The sequence below is a fragment of the Protopterus annectens genome, chromosome 6.part0 (genome assembly GCF_019279795.1).
Source record: "Protopterus annectens isolate FY-2018-M chromosome 6.part0, PAN1.0, whole genome shotgun sequence".
Classification (NCBI taxonomy): domain Eukaryota; kingdom Metazoa; phylum Chordata; order Ceratodontiformes; family Protopteridae; genus Protopterus; species Protopterus annectens.
Window position 1 is genome coordinate 341,738,095 of NC_056737.1, and position 24,068 is coordinate 341,762,162.

Sequence of the window (24,068 nt, forward strand, 5' to 3'; positions counted from 1 at the left end):
TGCAGCCAACGCCATTACATCAGTTTTTCTTGCTCCAGATGTCAGGTGCCTCCATAATGGGAAGCAATTATATGTTATGGTACACCTCCAACAAAAAGAAAATACACCAGAAAGCTCAAATACACCAAAGAAGAAGGAAAGGTTGAGCCAAAAGAAGTCAGGAGGATGGAGGGAGGGTAACCAGGACTGCAACAGTGAATAAACTCGAACATCTACATTTATGGTAAGCGTACACAACTGTACTATGTTCTTCCTGTTTCGCTTTTGCAGTCATTACATTTGAGTTGATTCCCAAAGCTATGGAAGGGAGGAGGAAGTTAGAGAGCATTAGGGCCAGCTATTAAGCCCACAAAACTGCAGTGGCAAAACAAGCTCTGGATTTAGAAAAAATAGGCATGTGGTAATGCTTGGTGAAGGTACAGAGCTCCAGGCAGCAGCTTCTAGGATGTCCTTGGTAGGGACTCCTCTGAAAAAGGTTGTAGAGGTAGATGCAGCCCTGGTGGAATGTGATCTAATCCCCTGTGGGGTAGGTTTTCCATGGTGCTTATAGCAGAAATTAATGCAATGGGCTATCCATTTAGAAATGGTTTGCTTTGAAATGGCCTTCCCCTCTGCCCCTGCAGCAAAGCCAACTAGCAGCTGTTCAGATTAGTCCTGTCCAAATAAAATCTAAGTTGTCTGAGCACGTCCAAAGAGTGCAGTATTCTCTCTCCTTTATTTTGCGGATTCGGGAAAAAAAGTAGACAAATGAATGGATTGATTTAGAGCCACACTAGACACCACCTTGGGCATAAAGGAAGGATTGGTCCTGAGGGAGACCCTGTCTGCACGGAAGATAACTAAGGGCTCCACTGCCATTAGGGCCTGTAATTCAGACACTCTTCTTGCTGAAGTGATTGCTAGAGGGAAGACTGTTTTCCAAGAAAGGAATTTCAACTCTGCAGTTGCAGCTGGTTCAAATGGAGGGAGAGTGAGCTTTTCCAATAAAAAAATTAAGGTCCCTGGCTGAAGTAGGGGCTTGCCTGGGGGGGGTCTTAAATTTTTAGCCCCTCTGAGGAATTGTTTTAACAGGGGGTGAGAGAAGAGGGGTGGATCAGTATTATAATGTGCTGAAATGGCAGAGGCATGAATTTTAATGGACGAGAAGGACAGGCCCCTGTGGAGCATTTCTGTTAAATACTGAAGAATATGAGGTAAGCTGGGCACCGTAGTGCCCATCCCCTGAGTCTAGCTCCAGGAACAGTATCTTTTCCACTTTTCAGCATAGGATTTTCTAGTACTAGGTCTCCTTGCTACCAGAATATCTAGCACCTGCTTACGGATAGCTCAAAGAATTAGCCAGGCTGCAGGGTTCAGGGTTTGAAGCTGAGGGTACAGAATCTGGCCCACCTTCTGGGACAGCAGGGAAGGTGTCTGAGGTAGGTGCCATGGATCCAGCAGTATCATACTGCGCAAGAGGGGGTACCAGTGCTGGCAAGGCCAGTCTGGCGCAATCAGTATTGTCCTTGGTTTGTCCTGTTTGATCTTTAGCAGAACCTTCGAGAGGAGAGGCAGAGGGGCAAAGGCATAAACTGAGAGGCTTTCCCAGGTAAAGGACAGAGCATCCACTTTCCAAGCTTGACTGTGGGGAGTCCTTGTGCAGAATCTGTCCAATTGGTAGTTCTGTGGGGAGGCAAACAGGTCATCTCTGGAGTCCCCCCATTTGTTCCTCAAGAGGTTGAATATTTTTGTTTCCAGTTTCCATTTGTGTGGGTCCATGAGATTTCTGCTTAGGTCGTCTGCCAGTGACTTTAACTTGCCTGGCAGGAATTGAGCTTGTAGGTGCACTTGGCAGCTCAAGGCTGTGTTCCACAGAGCCATGGCTAGTCTGCAGAGAGGGTATGAGTGGGTTCCCCTCTGCTTGTTTATGTACCACATAACTGTGTTGTCTGTCTTTACCAATAATTGTCCTGGAAGGATGTGGTCTTTAAAGGCTATCAGGGAATTCTGTAAAGCTAACATTTCTTTTTGGTTGATATGCAGGTGCATCTGACTTGGGTTCCATTTGCCCTGAATGGCCAAGTGAGCCTCCCATGCATAGTCTGATGCATCTGTAGTCAGGGTTTGGGCGGTAGGGGGTAGATTGAAAGGGATCCCCCCTTGTTGAGGTGGCAGGCCTCTGCCCACCAAAGGAACTCTGTCTTTATACAAGGAATGATAGGAATCATTGATTCCAAGTCTTGAGAATGTTGACACCATAGGCTTTTCAGATACCATTGTAGTTTCCTCATATGCAGTCTTGCATATGGAATTAGTAGAATGCAAGAGGCCATGAACCCCAGGGCTTGCAGGATTTTCCTTGCAGATAGCTGGGTCTTTGTGGCCAGTAGTTTGAAGCAGGCTGTCAAATAAACTTGTTTCTCTGGTGTGAGGTAAGCCGTCTGGGAAGTTGTGTTCAAGCTTGCTCCCAGAAATACAATTTGTTGGCAGGGTACTAGATGAGATTTCTTTTCGTTTATGGTGTACCCCAGCGAGTTTAGAAGTTTCTTTACAAATGCCAGATGTTTTAATAGCATGTCCTGACTTTTTGCCTGAATCAGACAATCGTCCAGGTATGGGTATATTTGAATATTTCTCTGCCTGCAAAATGCAATAGCTGGAGCTAAACACTTGGCTTATCTACTGTGCCCAGGGTATTCACAAAGTGAAATGCAGAGAACTGATAGTGCATGGAGCCTGCTCTGAAGCGTAGGTATTTTCTGCAAGATTCCCTTTTTGGAATGTGCAGGTAAGCTTCCTTTAAGTTCAAGGTTGCCAGCCAGGCATCTTTGCCTAGCATAGGAAGCAGCTGCTGAAGTGTTAGCATTTTGAATTTTGGGATTACCAAAAAGGTGTTTAGAATAGAGAGGTCCAGGATAGGATGCCAGGAGCTGTCTTTTCTGGGTACCAGGAAAGGTCTTGAGTAAAAACCTTGTCCCCTTTCTTCTGCTAGGACTGGTTGAATAGCCCTGATACTTAGAAGAGAGAACCTGCTGTTGAGCCTCTGCCCACTGATTTGGCGGTAGGTCTGGTCAACCATTTGGGGTTGGTAAGGTGTGGAAATGGAATCCGTATCCTTGGAAAACTACATTTAAAACCCATTTGTCCTGGGTAATGATTTCCCAGTTTTTTGTATGCAGGGCGATCTTTCTCCCCAAGGGAGCAGTCAGTTGAGCAGGGCTTGGAAGGGTTAAGATTAAGTCATTGTAACATTTTTCTATTTTGGGGGGGGGGGGGAGTCTTACTACTTCCAGCTTTGGAAGTGGGAGCCCCCCACTGCTTAGGCCTCTGTGTGCCTTGAGACTGTAGCCTAGGTGGTCTGCTGTTCCTGGGTTTGGGCTGAGAAGGCCTGGAAGAGACTGGAAAGGACCAATTCTCAGAAGGCCAATGCCTACCAAATCTGGGAGGCTGTACTTGCAGGAAATCTTTAACAGTTTGCATAGATTTAGCTTCTTCCTCCATCTTTTTAAGGACTTCTTCTGCTTTGTTGCCAAACAGGCAGTCTTGGTTTAAGGTAGCATCCAGTAATTTAGCTTTAACATGATCTGGCAAGTTTTGCTCCTTAAGCCAAGCATGACTTCTAAATACAGACCCAGTGACAGCAACCCTGAAAGATGCTTCTAAAGAATCAAAACCACATTGCAAAGTATGTTTACCAACTTGTTCAGCAGAATGCATTAAATCTTGTAATTCTTTATGTTCAGCACAGTCAGGAATCGGCATCAATTTCTGTTTAAGTCCCATAATATGCTGTTGATACTTTAACATATGAAACTGGCAGTTTAAGGCCCTAATGGCCAAAGTAGCAGAAGTGTATACCTTCTTACCCAATCTGTCCAAGGCCTTGGAATCTCCATCAGAGGGAGTAGGGTTTTCCGCAGTAGTAGCCTTAATGCCTTTTGGTCCTTGGGAAATGGTCTCTGGATCTGCAGTAGGATTATTGAAGAGAAACTTGAGAGAGTCAGGTATTCTGTACTACCCGTCACGTTTTCTGGGAGCTGGAGGTAAAGAGTCAGGGGCCAGGCTAGATTCCAAGAAGGCATCCTCTACAATGCCCAGAACAGGAGGAATAGCTAAAGGCCTGTGTTGAGGGAGGAGTAAGAATTCCCTAAGCCTCTTTTTGGAGTCAGAATAATCCTGGCTTTCCCAGCGGAAATGCTCCCTAAGAGAGTGCAAGGTTTCACCAAAAGAAAAATCTTCTGGAGGGGAAGCAGAGGGAATGGAATCCTCTGTATAAGAATCCTCATAGACAGATAAAGGCAAATCCTGGTAAACAGAAATTTCAGAAGAATCAGAAGGAAAATCAGTTCTAGGTCTCTTAGAGGGGGAAGGTTGACTTCCCCTAATTAAAGTAAAAAGGTCTTCAGCCATTCTTATTTGTTTTTTAGGCATATGGGCCTGACCATGCGGTTTGGATGTTGGTTGAGTTTTAGGCCTTGAAGAAGAAGATGGCGTCAGTATGAAATGCAAGTCTGTAGGCCTGAATACTCCCTCAGAAGCCAATGCCTGCACAGCGGCTCCAGACACATCCAAGGTAGAGACATCCGCAGGTTCCATAGTCGAAGCATCTCGCAGCATACCGGACTCCAAAAAGTGTCTCAGCAGAGGCCTGAGAATCTGAAGTGGCGGGTATCAGGGGCTGCAAAAGCACCTCACCGAATACCGGCGAACTGGCGACTAGCTTAATGGAAGTGTTGTTGGCAGTTTTGGAACTATGCGGTCTGTCTTTATCTTTACGTTTTTTCGGAATGTCCGCAGTCGGATGGCTTACCGAAGCCATTTCCGGATAGTTAAACCGAATACCAAAATAATTTGCTGCAAAAATAGCCCAACGACTAATAGTTTGGGGGTTGAATAAGGCACAAAACCAACAGCGAGGGACGCTGTGGTCTGGGGCTAAGCAAGGAATGCAGTATAAATGAAAATCTTTATGAGGTATTTGCTTTCCACAGGTAATACAATTGATAACTTTTACTGACATTGGTTTGAGAGCAAGAAAAAGGATCCTCCAACAGGGTACTTAGCTTTTTTGAAGACTTCAGTTCTGAAACTCGAAAATGAAAATTTCAGGAGTCGGCCGACCAGCACTTGCAAACTGCTTTTGCTTTGGGAACCACGCGGCAAGAAAGACTGATGTAATGGCGTCGGCTGCATGTTTTATACCCCTGACGTCATGAAAGAGGAGACAGCATCTGATGCAGGAATCCAAGACTCTGGTATTCAGGCCGGCTGAGGGCTACCTGCAGGCAGATAACACAAATGTAATGACTACAACAGTGAAACACGAAGAACATCATCAAATGGATGTGGCTCAGTTTATAGCTCCAAGTAATTCAAAATACAGCTTCTCACAGTAAGTTTTTCATAGTGGCCTTTGAGAATATTAGAATATGTTCAGTGCAAGATATCCTCTACTGTACATGTGGATACAGTGAAATTATAATTTTCTGTGTTGCTATAGTAATACATGTCAGCGGTATGGACACATGGTTATAAAATTCACTCAACACTAAAAACATATGATACTAATATACAAGGTAGCAACTGCTACAATTCAGTACTATACTAAATATGTTTTAAAGTAGGGTTGCAGTAGGAAGCTGCTTCTCTTACAGTGACTGGATCCAGGAAGGGTTTGCATTCATGGATACATCACAGAACTTAATTGGGGCAAAGGGCATAGTGGCACAGTGGTTAGTGCTGCTTCTTTATCCTGGGTCAAAAAGGTTCAAACTTGGACTCCAGCTGTAGTGTGGTGGTCTTGCTATTCCTATGTCCTTGATTTTTTTTTTAAGGATACTCTGTTTTCCTCTGAAAGATGTACTGCTTAGGCCAACTAGATATTCTAATAAACTACTGCAAGATTTATGCTGTGGGACTGGTTTCTCCTGTAAAGAACCTCTAGTTCAGTGGTACAAATCTTGTTAACAAAAACTCCAAATACACATTCTGCCATAAAGATGGCGATAGGCAGTTAGCAGATATACCATGGAAACACCAAATATTTTTTATGCCTTCCAAACTGTGCTTGCAATTGTAGCTAGAATTATTTGTTTGCCTAGTTTAAGTTGTCTGACTGATAATGGAAATCATTTTACTTTTTACACTAATTATATGCTACAGTACTATTCTTTACGTGCTGTGTTGTGGTTTCCTGGATTCATTGGTTTTTGATCAGACTGCATTCTGGGTTTGGTTGGTCACACTGACCATAAGGCTGGACGTTATCCCCCCACACCTTTTCGGAACTGCCTCTCTTTGCTGGGATACCATACTGTTTAGGGTCGACACGATTATTAACTGACAAACCTCTGCCTTCACAGTTATTTTGCTTTGGCTTTTTTGGATGGATTAATAACTTGGTCTCTAGCCCCCTTAACCCATTTTATGGCTGCACACATAGTTTTGAGGAATTCTACCTTGGATGGCAGATAGAGAATGGAATCAGTTTCAGTGACTGGTCACATCTACTGGTGCAGTTTTATCCCTTAAGCTCTTTCTAAAGCTACTGACTGCTCTGGATTTACTGGACAAGATTCGTAAAGCCAAATAGGATGATGAAGTTCTACATTTAATATACGATTCAGACTTGGAAAAACAAACTGTGGTGAAACAATGCAGGAATGCATCAGCTGTGGGTGATTTTAGGACTTATTTCAACTACAAAAATATGTTCATTTCATTCTTTTGTGTAGAATGACCTTATCTGTTTAGAGGAAAGTACTACTGAATGCCATTTAGTAATGCGATTTTTGCAATTCTAGAGACTGGTTGGGTTCTTGTACCAAAACCATAATTTTATTAGCTCTGCATCTGTATAATACTGCTGACTACAGATTTCATGGCATTTTGTTTATATCTGTTTGACAGTCAGTTATGAAAGTCAGCTTTATTTTTACATCATTGGTAAGATACTGCTTTGCGGATTTTAATTTTACTAATCTAATGCACGTTTTCAAGGTCATTTCATATTGTTACAACAATTTCAGTTTTTATTTTATTACTGCTCAGTGAACACTGTCCAACTGCTTTGAATCCCACAACTTCCATGTACTAATACGATCAAAACCATTATATCTTCATTTTTAGGTCCCTATCGAATCTACAGAAGTTTCACTCAAACACAGATGTGTGTGGGAAATGGCAATGTACCTGCTATTTAATTCTTGAATAGTGAAGTATTGGAGGAGCAAGCCAAACAAATGTAAATTAATTTATAAAGTGAAAACTAAAGTAAGTAAGGTGACCCACACATATGTATGTTCTATACAGTGGACTACTGGTCAGACTGCAAAATAAATACAATTTATTACTCAGAAGATCCTTTCTTAGTCTAAAACTTGGATTGTGACTTTCCCCCACTGTTTGATCTAGGTGGTACATCAGGTTATTACAGATAGCACCCCACTGCAATCACACAACTATTGGTATAAAGAGAATGGCTTATCCTTTAGAATCACTGGGTTCTGTGGTTCTTAAACAGATTTTCAGGTTAAAAAATGTGTACAGGTGACAAACACCCTAGCTGGATCAGTGCTCTACACTGGTTAATCAAAGAATGAATAAATAAATAAATCACATTGTACATGTGCACTGTTCTTTGCATTTTGCAGCACTTATCCTATATACGTCATGTTCAAAAAGCCTCATGCTCGACACAATATGCACACAGTTAAAAACAGTTGATTTTCTGGTTGATGCTTTAAAGTCAGTTCTTAAAAACGAGAATCAAGCTCAGAAGTGTTATATTAATTTATTCTGTATGACAGCAACTACGTTTTTACAGGAGGTATGCAAATGATCCCCTGTAGACTTCCTGCAATCTGCTTTAGATGATTTCTGCACTCTTCCTGTAAAACAGTCAATTCATTCTGCAACAAAGATTCTGTTTTCTGAAGATCAGCTACCATCTCAGAAGCCTTTACAACATTCCCATGCAATTCTTTATTCCTAGAGATGCTGCTGGTGCCTTTTTTCACTTGAAAAGGATCCTCCTGAAGCAGCAACTGGTATGTACCATGCTTTAAGGTTCGTCTCCATTTCTCTCTTGCAGAAGCAAATTTCAGTTCCACTTCATTTTGCAATTTCTTTAACTTTTCCACAAATAATTCTTCATCAAGTAATTTCTTTTCTTCCCGTTTTACCTTTGTGGAGGAGAATAAATAGCTTAGCTATTGAAAATAAGTAATAAACATAATGAACTCCAAATTAAGTAAAGACTCACAAAAAGTTTGTTAAAATTAAAAAGCCAATGACAAAAAGTAAAACAATCAATAGCTACAGAAAATTAAATAATGATGACGAACACGTGATGATATAAACACAAAGATTCTTGAACTCTTTTCTGTATTCTAGTCACTCACTCAAGTTTACTCACCAGTCTGTAACTGACCCTTTTGTAAAGACTAGGGCCCAAGTAAAATGGTAAAAAAATATGTATGGATATACTTCTAATGCTCAAAGTTTCAAAACTTCGAACTTCAAACAGCTGAGACCAGAAAATCAAAGTTTTGAAACTTTGAAATCTAAATAAATAAAAACAAAATATTTACTTTTTTGCACGGGGACATGCCTCCCTGCACCACCCACACTCCCTGCTAAATAAATATACCAACCCCGAAATCGCACTACAGTGTGGAAAGCAGTAAATAACCCATTCCACACTGTATGGCAATCTCCATTCAAAATGTCTGAAGTTTCAAAACTTCAATCTTCTGGTCTCAGCCATTTGAAGGTCGAAGTTTTGAAACTATGAGCTTCTGAAGGGGATATATATATATATATATATATATATATATATATATATATATATATATATATACACACACACACACACACACATATTATATGGTTTATTATGAAAATTGCAAACAGAGATTGGGAACACACTTGAAAGTTGGCTTTTCGAATGTCCATCTTGCTGAATGTCTCCGTGTCGAAAGTTCAGAAGTTCATATTCACTGATATGAACTCGATGTACTGTCAGAGATCGCAGTACAGTGTGGTTTGGGAAATTCATCCCTTTCCTCACTGTGGTGCGATCTTGGAGTTGGAATATATAGTTAGCAGGGTGTGTGTGGGGGCGCAGCCCCCTACAGGGGAATGCAGGGGGTGCCCCCCTGAAAAAACGTGATGTCAGGTGTAGGAGGTTAGTGTTTCTACGCTCCTACACAGACATCACATGATGTGTTCGATGTTAATGTCGAATCAGCTAAATTTGTTCAACTGATTCGACATTGTGATGTGTGGCATTTTTTTTGTGGCTGTGGTTCAGTGTTTTAGTCCGAAATTATTTTCTTCGTCGATATTATGATAAACTATATTTTTTTATTTATATATATATATATATATATATATATATATATATATATTTTTTTTTTTTTTTACTAAAAACTTCAACTATTTATGAGGCAAAAAAAACAAAATGCAAAATCAGAAACTTCATCAGAATAACAGTTAAGGTAGTGCTCCAATTTAAAGAAACCAATGGGATGTACTAGTTTTCCTGTTCCTATTAGTAGGGATGCTCAACTTATTAAACACATTATTTTTAACAACTGGGACATTCTCAGTAGTAGCCAAGAGGTTGCTAATACATTAGGAGATTCCCCGATTTTTTCTTACAAAAAAAACTAGATCACTTAGATTTTACTTTGAGAATAGAGATTCCCTTTTTTTGATTCTCCCAGCTGACACTAGTGATGACAATAAGGGTATGTTTAAATGCGGAACATGTGCAGCTTGTTCTTATATCTCTGAAGGCAGCTCTTTCAAGTTTAAACATAATGATTTCACTGCGTCTTTTAACAAACATTTTAATTGTAAATCAGAATTTGTGGTTTACACTGCCTACTGTATTACATGCCCTTCCTTTTATATAGGCAAGACTACCACAATGCTATCTGCACGAATTAAGGAACACTGCACAACCATTCGGAATGGGGACCTATGTAATGCTTTAGCTAAGCACAGTGTGATTTGCACTAATTTTACACATTTTAAGTTTATTGTTATGGAGAAACTTGAACAGTTCTTTGGTGATGTTAATACTTTGCTTGAAGTGAGGGAATTGCTGTGGCAATTAAGACTTAGAGCGGATTTCTCCCCAGGACTCAATGAGTCTCTGAACATTAAATGCGCTTTAAAATGGCACCGCTGACTGCTATTTACAGTTCATCTTACTGTCTTGTTTTAATAACACATTGTTTCTATGGTAACTGAGTAAATAAGGGTTATGTTTGGTCTCCTTCATATTTATGCTATATGTTTTTATTACCACGAAAACGGAAGAACTTCACAAACAAAACTTAGTAATACACTTCGAAGATAGATCCAATTGAACTCAATGAAGTATGGAACACCAATCTAGCGCTTTCATTCACTTTATTTAACGTGAACTTCATCAGAAACAACTCACCCAGACACTAAAGCACTTTTTATAGTAAAGGAATAGTCACATGTTCTATGATGTAAATAATTAATTTCATTTGTATATTACATACCTTTATAAATTAATATTCTCTTTTAAATACATATTTTAAAAAATGCTAAATATGTACACGATGTATAATAATAAAAATCATTTCTTAGATAAAAAACATTTTATATTAACTAACTCATTAAGTCCTGGAGCTTGATCTGCTCCTAGATATACCTGCCAAACAGATTCTCTGCATTCTAGCTCAAGTTTTTTATCTCCACTAAAAATAATATTATTAACACTATCCAAAACAGAAAAAATAAACTTTTTGAAATTGTTACACATGGTAGAATGCTTGCCCAGTGCATTCGTCATGTCCTTTTTCTTGATAGCTAAAATATGTTCACTTATTCTTTTTCTAAAACATCTCATAGTCATCCCTACATAATAGCTTGGACATGACTGGCATTGGGCAACATATATTACCATGTCACTATGACAAGTATAATACTTTTTAGACCAATGTGTGATGTTTAAATGTGAAAAATAAACAGATGAAGAATTACTAATATATCTACATTGTTTACAATGATGGCACGTATATGTACCCCTGGTGTTGATAACGACACCACTCTTCTTGTCCAATGTGTCTACTCTTTTCTCCAATAAACTTTTAAGGTTTACTACTTTCTTAAAGGTAAAATTGGGTTTAGTACCTATAACTTTAACTAATTCCTGATTACCTAACACTATCTTCCAATTTTCAAATATAATCCTTTTAATAAGCCACATTTCGTTAGAAATAGGTAAAACAAATGCATTGTTAAACTCTTTGTCCACAGTTGAAATATTGCTAGTGGAAAATGTTGAACAATGAATCAAAATAGGACTGGCTTTATTGTTTCTTAATACCATAACTTCCCTTTCAATAGATTCTAACCAAGAAATATGATAACCTCTACCTAGAAAAAATGTTCTCAAAATTTTCATTTCATTTTAGAAAATGTCTTGAGATGTCAATCTACTCAATCTGATGTATTGTCCCTTAACTCCTCTTTTCATGTGCAATGGGTGTAAACTTTCTTTATGCAAGTACTGATTAGCAAATATTGATTTCCTATAAATTTTGCTAAAAAATTGTCTGAGTGTAGAGTCATAAAGAAAATTTAGATCAAGAAAATTTAAACTTGATCCGTAATCACCTACTGTGAATTTTAAAAAATTGGTAGTACTGTTTAAATAACTAACAAAGTCGTTAAACTCATCTAATGTACCTTGCCAAAGAAAAAATAAAAATAAATCGTCTATGTAACGACAATAAAACATAATTTTTTCACTGTAACAACTATTGTTAATAAAGGTACTTTCCCAGTTGGCCATTACCAAATTTGCATAAGACGGAGCCACTCTTGCACCCATTGCAACACCAGAACTTTGCTTGTAAAAATTACCATTGAAAGTAAAAAAAATGTCGTCAAGTACTAATTCCATTAACATACACACAGTGTTAACTTTAGTGTTGTGTAAATTGCTATATTTGGATAGATACTCTCTCAAATACTCAATACCCATCTCTCGATCAATACTGGTGTATAATGACTGAACATCTAATGATGCCATACAAAAATCTGTACTAGATGGTTTTAAATATCTTAATAATTCAAGCAAATGCCAGGAGTCTTCTAAATAATGGCTAGATCAAGCTCCAGGACTCAATGGACAAGAAAGTTAACAATTTTTCGTGTTTTTCAATGTTTAACAACTTATATTGTGGCATTACAGCCAAAGCGGTCAGACAAAGGGCCACAATTGTGGCAAGGAAACAAAAGAAATTTAAGCGCGATATTTTAGCATACGCAAATAAGACTGCATATACTGTGAACACGAAATCTTTTGCAGGTTATGATTACGACACCAACAGTAATTGTGTTATTGTTGATGAGAATGATAACAACAATTCAAGTTGTACAAATGTAAGGCTTTATAATAACAATGTAAAAGACACAAGTGTTACTAATAGCAACACTAATTGTGAGAAATGTGTAGTTTCTTCCAAATCTAATACTGAGACAACAAATGGGAATTCTAACAACAATGGTGGTAATAATAACAATGTTAATGAAGGAGCAGTTAATACGGTGCCTTTTTTTGGTGGACAAACAAGGGAACAAGAGGGCACCCACTTGGTCCAAAGTAGTACAGAACAAGCCCAAGGGCAAGCGCAGGAACAAAAAGAGATGGTAGAAGAAAGCAGTTTTAATAACTATGATATACAGATACACAATTTATCTAGTATAGCCATTTCAGTTCCTACAATTAATCTCCTTCAAAAGGGATTTTCTTTTATTCCTACAAATACTTTTAATTTAGCTAGGACCATTGTTGATTTCAGATTAACGCTGAGAAAGTTAAATTTGAAATACATATTGCAAGACATTAATTGTATAACATCACACATAGGCCCTAAAAAAGCAAGTACCTACAATCCACCATTAATAGGCACGTTGCAAGTATTTCAAAATATGTGTGAAGAAGCCATTAGAGACATTCTACCTATGAAAAATACAAATAATTTAAATGAGTTAGAAATTAAGGCCTTGAAAGAACTAAGAGAGAATGACCAAATAAGATTGCTACATTTGCTAATCAGTACTTGCATAAAGAAAGTTTACACCCATTGCACATGAAAAGAGGAGTTATTAAGGGACAATACATCAGACTGAGTAGATTGACATCTCAAGACATTTTCTACAATGAAATGGAAAATTTTGAGAACATTTTTTCTAGGTAGAGGTTATCATATTTCTTGGTTAGAATCTATTGAAAGGGAAGTTATGGTATTAAGAAATAATAAAGCCAGTCCTATTTTGATTCATTTTTCAACATTTTCCACTAGCAATATTTCAACTGTGGACAAAGAGTTTAACAATGCATTTGTTTTACCTATTTCTAATGAAATGTGGCTTATTAAAGGGATTATATTTGAAAATTGGAAGATAGTGTTAGGTAATCAGGAATTAGTTAAAGTTATAGGTACTAAACCCAATTTTACCTTTAGTAAACCTTAAAAGTTTATTGGAGAAAAGAGTAGACACATTGGACAAGAAGAGTGGTTTCATTATCAACACCAGGGGTACATATGCATGCCATCATTGTAAACAATGTAGATATATTAGTAATTCTTCATCAGTTTATTTTTCACATTTAAACATCACACATTGGTCTAAAAAGTATTATACTTGTCATAGTGACATGGTAATATATGTTGCCCAATGCCAGTCATGTCCAAGCTATTATGTAGGGATGACTACGAGATGTTTTAGAAAAAGAATAAGTGAACATATTTTAGCTATCAAGAAAAAGGACATGACAAATGCACTGGGCAAGCATTCTACCATGTGTAACAATTTCAAAAAGTTTATTTTTTCTGTTTTGGATAGTGTTAATAATAGTATTTTTAGTGGAGATAAAAAACTTGAGCTAGAATGCAGAGAATCTATTTGGCAGGTATATCTAGGAGCAGATCAAGCTCCAGGACTTAATGAGTTAGTTAATATAAAATGTTTTTTATCTAAGAAATGATTTTTATTATTATTTTTATTATTATACATCGTGCACAAATTTAGCATTTTTTAAAATATGTATTTAAAAGAGAATATAAATTTATAAAGGTATGTAATATACAAATGGAATTAATTATTTACATCATAGAACATGTGACTATTCCTTTACTATAAAAAGTGCTTTAGTGTCTGGGTGAGTTGTTTCTGATGAAGTTCACGTTAAATAAAGTGAATGAAAGCGCAAGATTGGTGTTCCATACTTCATTGAGTTCAATTGGATCTATCTTCGAAGTGTATTACTATGTTTTTATTACCATTACATCCCATTGGTTCCTTTTAAATGGAGCGCTACCTATTTGATATATAATTCTATGAACTGCACGGTTAACTGTTATTCTGATGACGTTTCTGATCACTTATTAAAGAGAGGAAAGCGCTTAGAACTTGGCTCCTGTCCGTTTTTTGATTTTGCATTTTGTTTTTTTGCCTCATAAATAGTTGAAGTCTTTAGTAATATACTCAGTTATCTTCAGCTTGGTCATAGAGTTTGTTGTTAATATATATATAGATATACACACACATTATAATATGAGCATCCAATCAACGAGCCTGCTTTTGTGGTAGGATGAAAGTACAGCACCTGACTAAATCCCATGTATAAACATAAAGAGAACACATACTCCACACAGTAAATAGAGGTCAGTACTGAATCATGGAAGCTTACAGCCAATCTGTCACCCTTCAGAGTGACAGGCGAGTACAGTGGATGTCATACAATCATCAGGTATTTGCTCCAGTGCACGTACATGCCCACAGCAACTCAAAGGTAGGCATGCAACGAGTCTTTGTGAGGTGTATCAGCCTCTTCTATGAGTGATGCAACCCTCAAAGGCCTTGCCTCTTTCAGTAAGTGCCTCAGTCCAATCTCTGCTCTCCACCAGGAATTCCAAGAATGGATTGTGCACTGTAGGATAATGCAACCAAACTTCCCACATCAGAGAGGGTGAACAGTCTCTGCTTCATCACTCCTTTTCCTCCTCATCTCCAACTAGCTCTTTCAGCTCCCAGGTCAGAAATCATGCCAACAACCTCAGGGCGATAAAGTTAGGCCTTCACCATTTATGCAAAAAGCCAGCCAGTGTTGTTTTATTTATTACAGTATGCATTGGCCTCCATTTTCAGGACATTTAAATCTGAAAGTTAGATTGCTGGACACAATGGATGGTATAGAGAGCTCTTAAGCAGCTAGCTCAAATAAACTGCAGGCCGGATTTAAACTATAACTGTTAAAGGCTGAAGCTATATATGTGTGTGTGTGTGTGTGTGTGTGTGTGTGTGTGTGTGTGTGTGTGTGTGTGTGTGTATGTATGCATGCATGCACACACACACATGCAGTGATTTTTCAGCTGCTGTATGTGTGTAATAATGTAAGCTTTTACTGCACCTTGGCCACTGAATCAAATTTATTATCTCATTTCTCTCAGTTAATCTCATCCTTTTCAGGACTTTTTAAAAAAAGATATAGTGATTCAACGGACTTAATGGACAGCACAGGGGAGCTCACATGCTGCTTATTTAAACTGGGGATACAGTGTACTTACAATAGTATATGGAAAGAAGGAGTCTCATTGCATAGTGGGAAAGGAAAAGCACAGAATGTAGTGCACACATGAATCCAAGCACACAGTGAATACTTACAGTAGATTATGCAAAGGAAGCAGATGCACTGTACAAGCACAGTAGCACACGTATAGTTGGGGGGGGGGAGTGTAACTGCACAGTGTCACATGCAAAGTTGTGGATTTAGGTACGTATACATTGGTCATGAATGTCAGTGATGCACTGCATGCACACAGTTGTGCCTATAAAACTGGTGATGTAGGAGCTGTGCACATTAGTCCATACAAATCCAAAGCACAGTGCACTCTTTCAGTGGCATATACAAAATCAGGGAGATAAGTGCAGACAGTGTAAAATGCAAATGTACTCTGTGCACACATGCAGTGATATATGCAAAGCAGAGGACATAGATAAGGTGCATGTTGTGGATAGTGGACTGTGTGGTAGATGTTTCATTTTAACTGTGTCTTTGCATTGACGATACTTATTTTCATCTCTTTATTTATTTTGTTTAATTTTACCTAGACATGCATGAAGTCCTCCCTTTCACATTCTCTTGCGTATCAGCATTAGCTGAATCTGATGTTTTGTGCTAAACACAAAGTACAGTTGTGTACACTTACCATAAATGTAGATGTTCGAGTGTATTCACTGTTGCAGTCATTACATTTGGGTAATCTGCTGGCAGGTTGCCCTTAGTCAGCCTGATTAACAAAGTCTTGGGTCCTGCGTCGGTTGCTGTCCCTTCTTCCATGATGTCAGGTCATTAGGGGTATAAAACATGCAGCCAATGCCATTACCCAAGTAAAACACAAAAAATATACCTTCAAACAAAAGCAAATACACCCAAAAAGGCTTTTAAGCATAGTAAAAGAAAGGAAAGGTACAGTAAGAGAAAAACAGGGGGCTGGAGGGTGAGTAACCAGGACTGCAACAGTGAATACACTCGAACATCTACATTTATGGTAAGTGTACACAACTGTACTATGTTCTTCATGTTTCACTGTTGCAGTCATTACATTTGGGTAGACTCCCAAAGCTATGGTTGGGAGGATGGATTTATACAGCATTAGGAGCAGCTGTAAGGCCCTGCAGGACAGCAGTGGCAAAGTTGGCTCTGGATTTAGAGAAGAGAGATAAATGGTAATGTTTGGGGAACGTATGAACTGAGCTCCAGGTAGCAGCTTCTAGAATGTCTCTGGTAGGAACCCCCTGAGAAAAGCTGCAGAAGTAGATGCAGCCCTGGTGGAACGAGACCCGATCCCCTTGGGGATAGGTTTACCATGGTGCATATAGCAGAAACAAATACAATGGCTTATCCATTTGGAAATAGTCTGCTTTGAAATAGCCTTTCCCTCTGCCCCTGCAGCAAATGCCACCAATAGTTGTTCAGATTTTCTTAAGATTTTGTCCTGTTTAAGTAGAAGCTAAGTTGTGTGTACATCCAATGAATGCAGAATCTGCTCACCCTTGTTCTGTGGATTGGGGAAGAAAGTTGGCAGATGAATAGTCTGATTAAGAGCCACACTGGATACCACCTTAGGCATGAAAGATGGATTGATCTGAGAGCCACCCTGTCCAGATGAAAAATAATGAAAGGCTCCACTGCCATAAGAGCCTGCAATTCTGAAATCCTTCTAGCTGAAGTGACTGCTAAAAGGAAAGCTGTTTTCCAGGAGAGAAATTTTAGGTCTGCAGTAGCAGCTGTTTCAAAAGGAGGGAGAGTGAGTTTTTCCAAAACAAAATTGAGGTCCCATGCAGGAGTTGGTGCTCTCCTGGGAGGTCTTAAATTTTTGGCCCCTCTGAGATGCTGCTTTAGCAGAGGATGAGAGAAGAGGGGAGGTTCTGTGTTGTAATGAGCTGAAATGGCAGAAGCATAGATTTTTATGTTAGAAAAAGATTGCTGTGTTTATTCCTTGTGACTGGTTCTAGGCACAGAATCTTTTCCATTTGTCAGCATAAGATTTTCTAGTACTAGGCCTTCTAGCCTTCAAAATGACATCCATCAATGGTTTGCTGAGGGATGCCAAGGATGAAATTAGTTGATTAACCATGCTGCAAGATTCAAAGTTTGGAACGGAGTGTGCAGAATTTGGCAGTTGTGCTGAGACAGAAGGTAAGGTGTCTGAGGCAGGTGCCATGAGGAAGGTGTGACACATTGCGCAGGAGTGGGTACCAGTGTTGGCAAGACCAGTCTGAAGCAACCAGACTCATTTTTGGTTTGTCCTGTTTGACTTTTAGTAGAACTTTGGAGAGCAGAGGCAGACAGGGAAAAGCATAGACTGATAGGTTTTTCCAGCTGAATGATAGAGCATCCACTTTCCAGGCTTTTTTGTGATGAATTCTTGTGCAGAATTTGTCCACTGATAGTTCTGGGGTGAGGCAAAAAGATCCATGTCTGGGTTCCCCCATTTGCGTGTCAACATGTTGAAAACTTCCTGTTCCAATTTCCATTCATGTGGGTCCATACGATTTCTGCTTAGTTCATCTGCCAGACATCTGCCAGAGTATTTAGCTTTCCTGGCAGGAATTGAGCTTGTAGTTGTATCGGATAGGTCAAGGCCATGTTCCACAATGCCATGGCTATTCTGCAAAGGGGTAGGAATGTGTATCCCCCTGCTTGTTTATGTACCACGTAACTGTGGTGTTGTCTGTCTTCATCATTAGTTGACCTGGACAAAGGTAGTCCTTGAAGGCTGTCAGAGCATTCTGTACAGCTAGCATCTCTTTCTGATTGATATGTAGGTGCATTTGATTTGGGCTCCATTTGCCCTGAATGCACTTCCCTGCCAGATGAGCCCCCCAAGCATAGTCTGATGTGTCTGTTGTTAGGGTTTGGGCAGCAGGGGGTGGAGTGAATGGCAGTCCTCTGCCCACCATAGGAACTCTAGTTGCAGGCAAGGCACAATAGGAATCATTGTTTCCAGGCTGTGACAATGTTGACTCCATAAACTTTTTAAGTACCACTGACGTTTCCTCATATGCAGTCTTGCATATGGAATTAGAAGAATGCAGGAGACCATGAACCCAAAGGCTTGCAGAATTTGTCTTGCAGATAGCAGGGTTTTTGTGGCCACCTGTTTGAAGTAAGTCATCAATTGAATTTGCTTCTCTGGCGTAAGGTAAGTCATCTGGGCAGATGTATTCAAGCTTGCACCCAGGAATATAATTTTTTGAGAGGGTAGCAGTTGTGATTTATTTTCGTTTATGGTGTACCCTAGACAAGTTAGAACCCTTTTTACAAACACCAGATGCTTTAGCAGAATGTCCTTGTTTTCTGCCCGAATTAGACAACCGTCCAGGTATGGATACATTTGAATATTTCTTTGCCTGCAAAATGCAATTACTGGTGCCAGGCACTTTGTAAAGACCCTGGGCACAGTAGATAAGCCAAAGGGCAGTGCAGAGAACTAGTAATGCAAGTAGCCTGCTTTGAAGTTGAGGTATCTTCTGCAAGATTCCCTGATTGGGATATGCAGGTAAGCCTCTTTAGAGTTGCCAACCAGGCATCTTTGCCTAGCATAGGTAGTAACTGTTGAAGAGTCAGCATCTTGAATTTTGGAATGTCCAGAAATGTGTTTAGAGTGGATAAGTCCAGAATTGGACGCCATGATTTGTCTTTTCTGGGTACCAGGAAAAGTCTGGAATAGAAACCTTGTCCGTTTTCCTCTTCTGGTTCTTGTTGAATGTTCATGAGGGATAGAACTTGTTTCTGGGCCTCTGCCCACTGATTTGGGGGCAGATCTGGCCATCCGTTTGGGATTGGCAACATGTGGAAGTGAAATCTGTATCCCTGGTATACTATATTTAAAACCCATTTGTCCTGGGTAATAATTTGCCAGTTTCGTGCATGAAGTGCTAGTTTTCCCCCCAAAGAGGTGGCTAAGACGTAAGTGCTTGATGATTGTAGAGAGAAGTCATTGAGACTGTTTACCATAGGGAGGTGCCTTGTTGCTTCCAGATTTGGAGGTGGAGGCACCCCATTGTTTTGTTCTAAAAGTTCCTTGTGACTGAAACCTGGAGCCTTTGGAATGTCTTGATTTGACTTGAGCAGCTCTCGAGGTGACTGGGAAGGACCAGTTCTTAGTAGGCCAGTGCCTACTAAATCTTGGAGGTTGCACTTGTAAGAAACCTTTCACAGTTTGCATAGATTTTGCTTTATCTTCCATCTTTTTTAACACTTCTTCAGCCTTATTACCAAAGAGACAGTCCTGTTGTAAAGGAGCATCCAACAATTTTGCTTTAACATGGTCAGGCACAGTTTGCTCTGAGCCAAGCATGCCTTTTTAGCACAGATCCAGTTACAGCAGCCCTGCAAGAGGCCTTCAAGGAATCAAAACCACATTGCAAAATATGTTTTCCAACTTGTTCAGCTGAATGCAATAAATCCTGCAATTCTTTATTTTCCACACAGTCAGAAATTAACATCATTTTCTGTTTAAGTAGTCCCATGATATGCTGCTGATATTTAAGCATATGAAATTGACAGTTTAAAGCTCTGATTGCCAAGGTTGCAGACATGTAAACCTTCTTACCCCATCTATCCAGCGCCCTGGAGTCTCTATCAGAAGGGGTAGGATTTTTGGCAGTAGAGGCCTTAATGCCCTTGGGGCCCTGAGAAATGGTTTCAGGATCAGCAATAGGGTTTTTGAAAAGGAATTTGTGGGAGTCAGGAACCCTGTAGTATCTGTCTGGCTTACACGGAGCTGAAGGCAGAGAATCAGTCATACAAGATTCTGAAAAAACATCATCAACAATGTCTAGAACAGGAGGTATAGCCAAAGGCCTATGCTGAGGAAGTAGAAGAAAATCCCTAAGTCTCTTTTTAGATTCAGAGAAATCCTGACTTTCCCAGTGGAAATGTTCCCTTAAGGCATGTAAAGTTTCCCAAAAAAAAAAATCCTCAGGGGGAGAGGCAGAATGAATGGAATCCTCTGCATCAGAGTCCTCATAAGTAGGAAAAGATGAATCCTGTTCATTAGAAGAGTCAGAAGAAATAGAATCCTGTTCAGAAGACTCATAATCAATGTCTTGCCTAAGCCTCTTAGAAGGAGGGGGTTGGCTACCCCTGATCAGAGTAATTAAATCTTCAGCCATTTTGATCATTTGTTTTTTAGGCATAGGGGCCTGCACATGTGGCCCAGACGTCAGTTTTTTAGACAAAGATTTAGATTTTGGCCTTAGTTTTGAAGATGGCGTCGGTCTAATATACAAACACCCTCAGAAGCTGGTGCCTGCACAGTGGCTCCGGACCCATCTAAGGTAGAGACATCCGTGGGTTCCATAAGTGAAGCATCTCGCTGCATACCGGACTCTGAATGGGTCTCAATAGAGGCCTGAGAATCAGAAGTAGCAGGTATCAGGGGCTGCGAAAGCGCCTCACTGAGTACCGGCGAACCAGCGACTGGGTTAGGAGAAGCGTCATCGTCCGTTTTGGACCTCAACTGTCTGTCTCCGTCTTTTTCTTTGCGTTTTTTTTAGGTATTCCGGTAGTCAGATTGCTAACAGACGACATTTCTGGATAATTAAATCTTGACCCAAAATATTTAGAAGCAAAAATATACAGATGTTTAATCGTGCGTTGATTAAATTTAGCACAACACCGACAGCAAAGCACATTGTGGTCAGGGACTAGGCAAGGAATACAGTACAAATGAAAATCCTTATGAGGTATTTGCTTCCCACAAGTAATGCAATTATTAACTTTTACTGACATCGGTAAGGAGCAAGAAAAAAAGTTTCCCCAACGGGGTACTTAGCTTTTAGTTGAAGACTTCAGTTCTGAAACTTGAAAACGAAAATTTCAGGAGTCGGCCGACCGGCAGTTGTGAACTGCTTCTGCTTCGGGCTCCGCGCGGCAAGAAAGACTGATGTAATGGTATTGTCTGCATGTTTTATACCCCTGACGACCTGACATCATGGAAGAAGGGACAGCAACCGGCGCAGGATCCAAGACTTTGTTAATCAGGCCGACTGAGGGCAACCTGCCAGCAGATTACCCAAATGTAATGACTGCAACAGTGAAACACAAAGAACATCTATGCTTTTAGGTAAAGAGCAAATTAAGTATGCTTCTTTAAAACAGACTTCTGTTTTACTAATGTGAAATTAACCATATAGCAGTTTAACAAACAGGACTGAAGCTATATGGTGCTAACAGGCATCATGTTGTAGTCCTGGATTTGAGTCCTACATTCTCCATTTTGACTACCGTGTGACCTTCAAAAAGTCACTCAGTCATACAGTGCTCCATCTTACCCCTGCAAAGAAGCACTATACTAAGACTTCTTTCATTCTTATGTTACAAATCAGTGTTCCAGTTGAGGATTTAATGCACTCCTTTTCCTTGTCATACTCAGAATTCCTGGGAAAATATTCTGCATTCTATTGAATCCCACAGTGGCTTGTTCACATGGCCAAATATTTATTAAACAAGCCCTTTTAAAATAGCTAATCAATTATTTGCCTTTTCTGCTCAAAATGGGTTAAGTTTAAGTTTACCAGTTAGAAAGCAAAAATGAAGTAGCTCTCAAACAGTGCAGATCACACAGAATGAATGTTCTGGCCTGAAAAACAAAGTACAGTGCTATAGCTGGATAATGTCTTGAGTTTCTGTAATCACGGTCAGTATTGCAGGCCTGGATTCAATGATGCATCATCTTCCACCATGATAAGAAGTGGGGCATTTAGAAAACATGCAAAAAAGGGAAGACATGAATGAGACCAAAATGAAAAGGCCAGTGGGGTATGCTGGGGAAAGCGGCTCAATGGTTATTGGGACAGGAAGGAAAAAGACATTAAAAACAAACATACATGCAGAAAAGCTTGCTGCAAGTTAAGACCACCTGCTTAGTTTTCTTAGCAGGCTTGTATAATATACTAAGATAATAATTACCCATCAGCAGTATTGGTACTGGAGGAATCGGATGGGAGGGAGGAAGAGAGTTAACATTTGAAGATACCGGCTCACCCATCTTATGGGGAAGAGATGCTGCTTAGGCTCATTACAACAGCAACATTAAGAGCACGGTGAGCTCTTGCCTACAGCCCGAGTGGAAGGTTTCTCATGGACAGAAGCAAACACGTACCTCCTGTAGGTAAGAGATTGCAAGGCTGCTGTCAGCTGGAAAAGTGTTAGGTCATGTACCCCAGTTGTGGGTTGGGATGAGCCCAGGGGAGGTTAGGGTGGGTCCAGTAGACCTGGTGAATGAGAAGAGCTGATGGCAGCCAATTGTTAGTTGCATGAAGGAGGAGCATTTTACAGGCGTTCTAAGAGGCTAATATGTATGTCAGCATTAATACCAGACACTGAAACTGTCATGCAGTTCTCAAATGAGAAATCTGGACAGAGAGACATGCTTCTTTAAAATAACAAAGGAGGAGAAGAAATACCTTTCTTGCAGTATGTTTAAAGAAATGGAAACAGTTCTCTGTTCCTCTAGGAATAGAAACATTAGGACGTTGGGAAAGTTCGAAATATAAATCTTTCTATCCCTGCAACTTGTATTTCTCACCAGCAAAGTCACAGTCTTTTCAGATGGGCTAAACAATATTTAAAGGATATCAACACCCTTAGCACAACATTTTCTCCCAAAGAGTGTATTTTCTTCCCTAAAGAAAGATTTCCATAATACCTCATATCAAAAAAGCAGTTTAGCAATTTCTTTCCCTCTGTGGCACTTCTGTCCTACTCAGATTCTCCACTGCTCACTGTGTTGGGGCTGAAAGAAATCTTATTCTACTTTCTTTAGGAATATTTCTCCTCTGCTGTGACATCCCTTCTTCCATCACATCAGAAATTTTATTGCTGTGGAAAACCACACACAGCAAGGTATCTGCAAGTTCTCTTTTGTTATATACATTCACTGGGGGTCAAAAAGCTAATAAGTAGATCTGGGACTCCTTCGAGACTGTAATCTGTAACTGCATTTCCCCCTCCCCACCATAAACCTGCTAAGCCTTTGCTTAGTTCTCAGTGTTATGTAAACTTTCAAATTAATGCATAATTTAAATATCTAGGAGTATGTGCAATGTAAAGCAATGGTTGTACATAGTACAGCAGCATCTCACAGGTTACCAAACTACTCACCATTAAGCAACACACACAAGCATTTGTTGTGAAAAGCACTGTATGAAATAAGGCAATTCATTTTAATGTTAAATACCTGCTCTTTGGCAAAGATATTTGTATGAGAACCAAGCATGCATTTTAAACTATATATTTTATTGTGAATATTTTTAGAGATACTTTGATCTGTGCATATTCAGGATTCAAAAAAACATTTCTAATTTTATTAGACAATGAGCAGTTTTGCTGGCAGGACCAGGCGTAATATCTTTTAGGTTTGTACTGCCATTCTGCAAATTGTCTAATTAGTGGAGTTTGCTTAAACCAAGAAATATGATACCCTGATTGAGGGAAGTAAGGTCGTGGAGGAGTGCTGCTG

The 24,068-nt window shown here is 39.5% G+C and overlaps 1 protein-coding gene across 2 annotated transcripts in view; it reads right to left on the minus strand.

Moving 5' to 3' along the window:
• Positions 1 to 7,752: 7,752 nt before the first annotated feature.
• TEDC1 (tubulin epsilon and delta complex 1) overlaps positions 7,753 to 24,068 on the minus strand; it is a 264,463-nt gene continuing 248,147 nt past the window's right edge. For both annotated transcript variants that reach the window (XM_044074102.1, XM_044074103.1), the window contains one exon: positions 7,753 to 8,162. In XM_044074102.1, the coding sequence (XP_043930037.1) occupies positions 7,791 to 8,162 (372 nt within the window). In that variant the 3' untranslated portion in view covers positions 7,753 to 7,790. The remainder of the gene's footprint in view (positions 8,163 to 24,068) is intronic.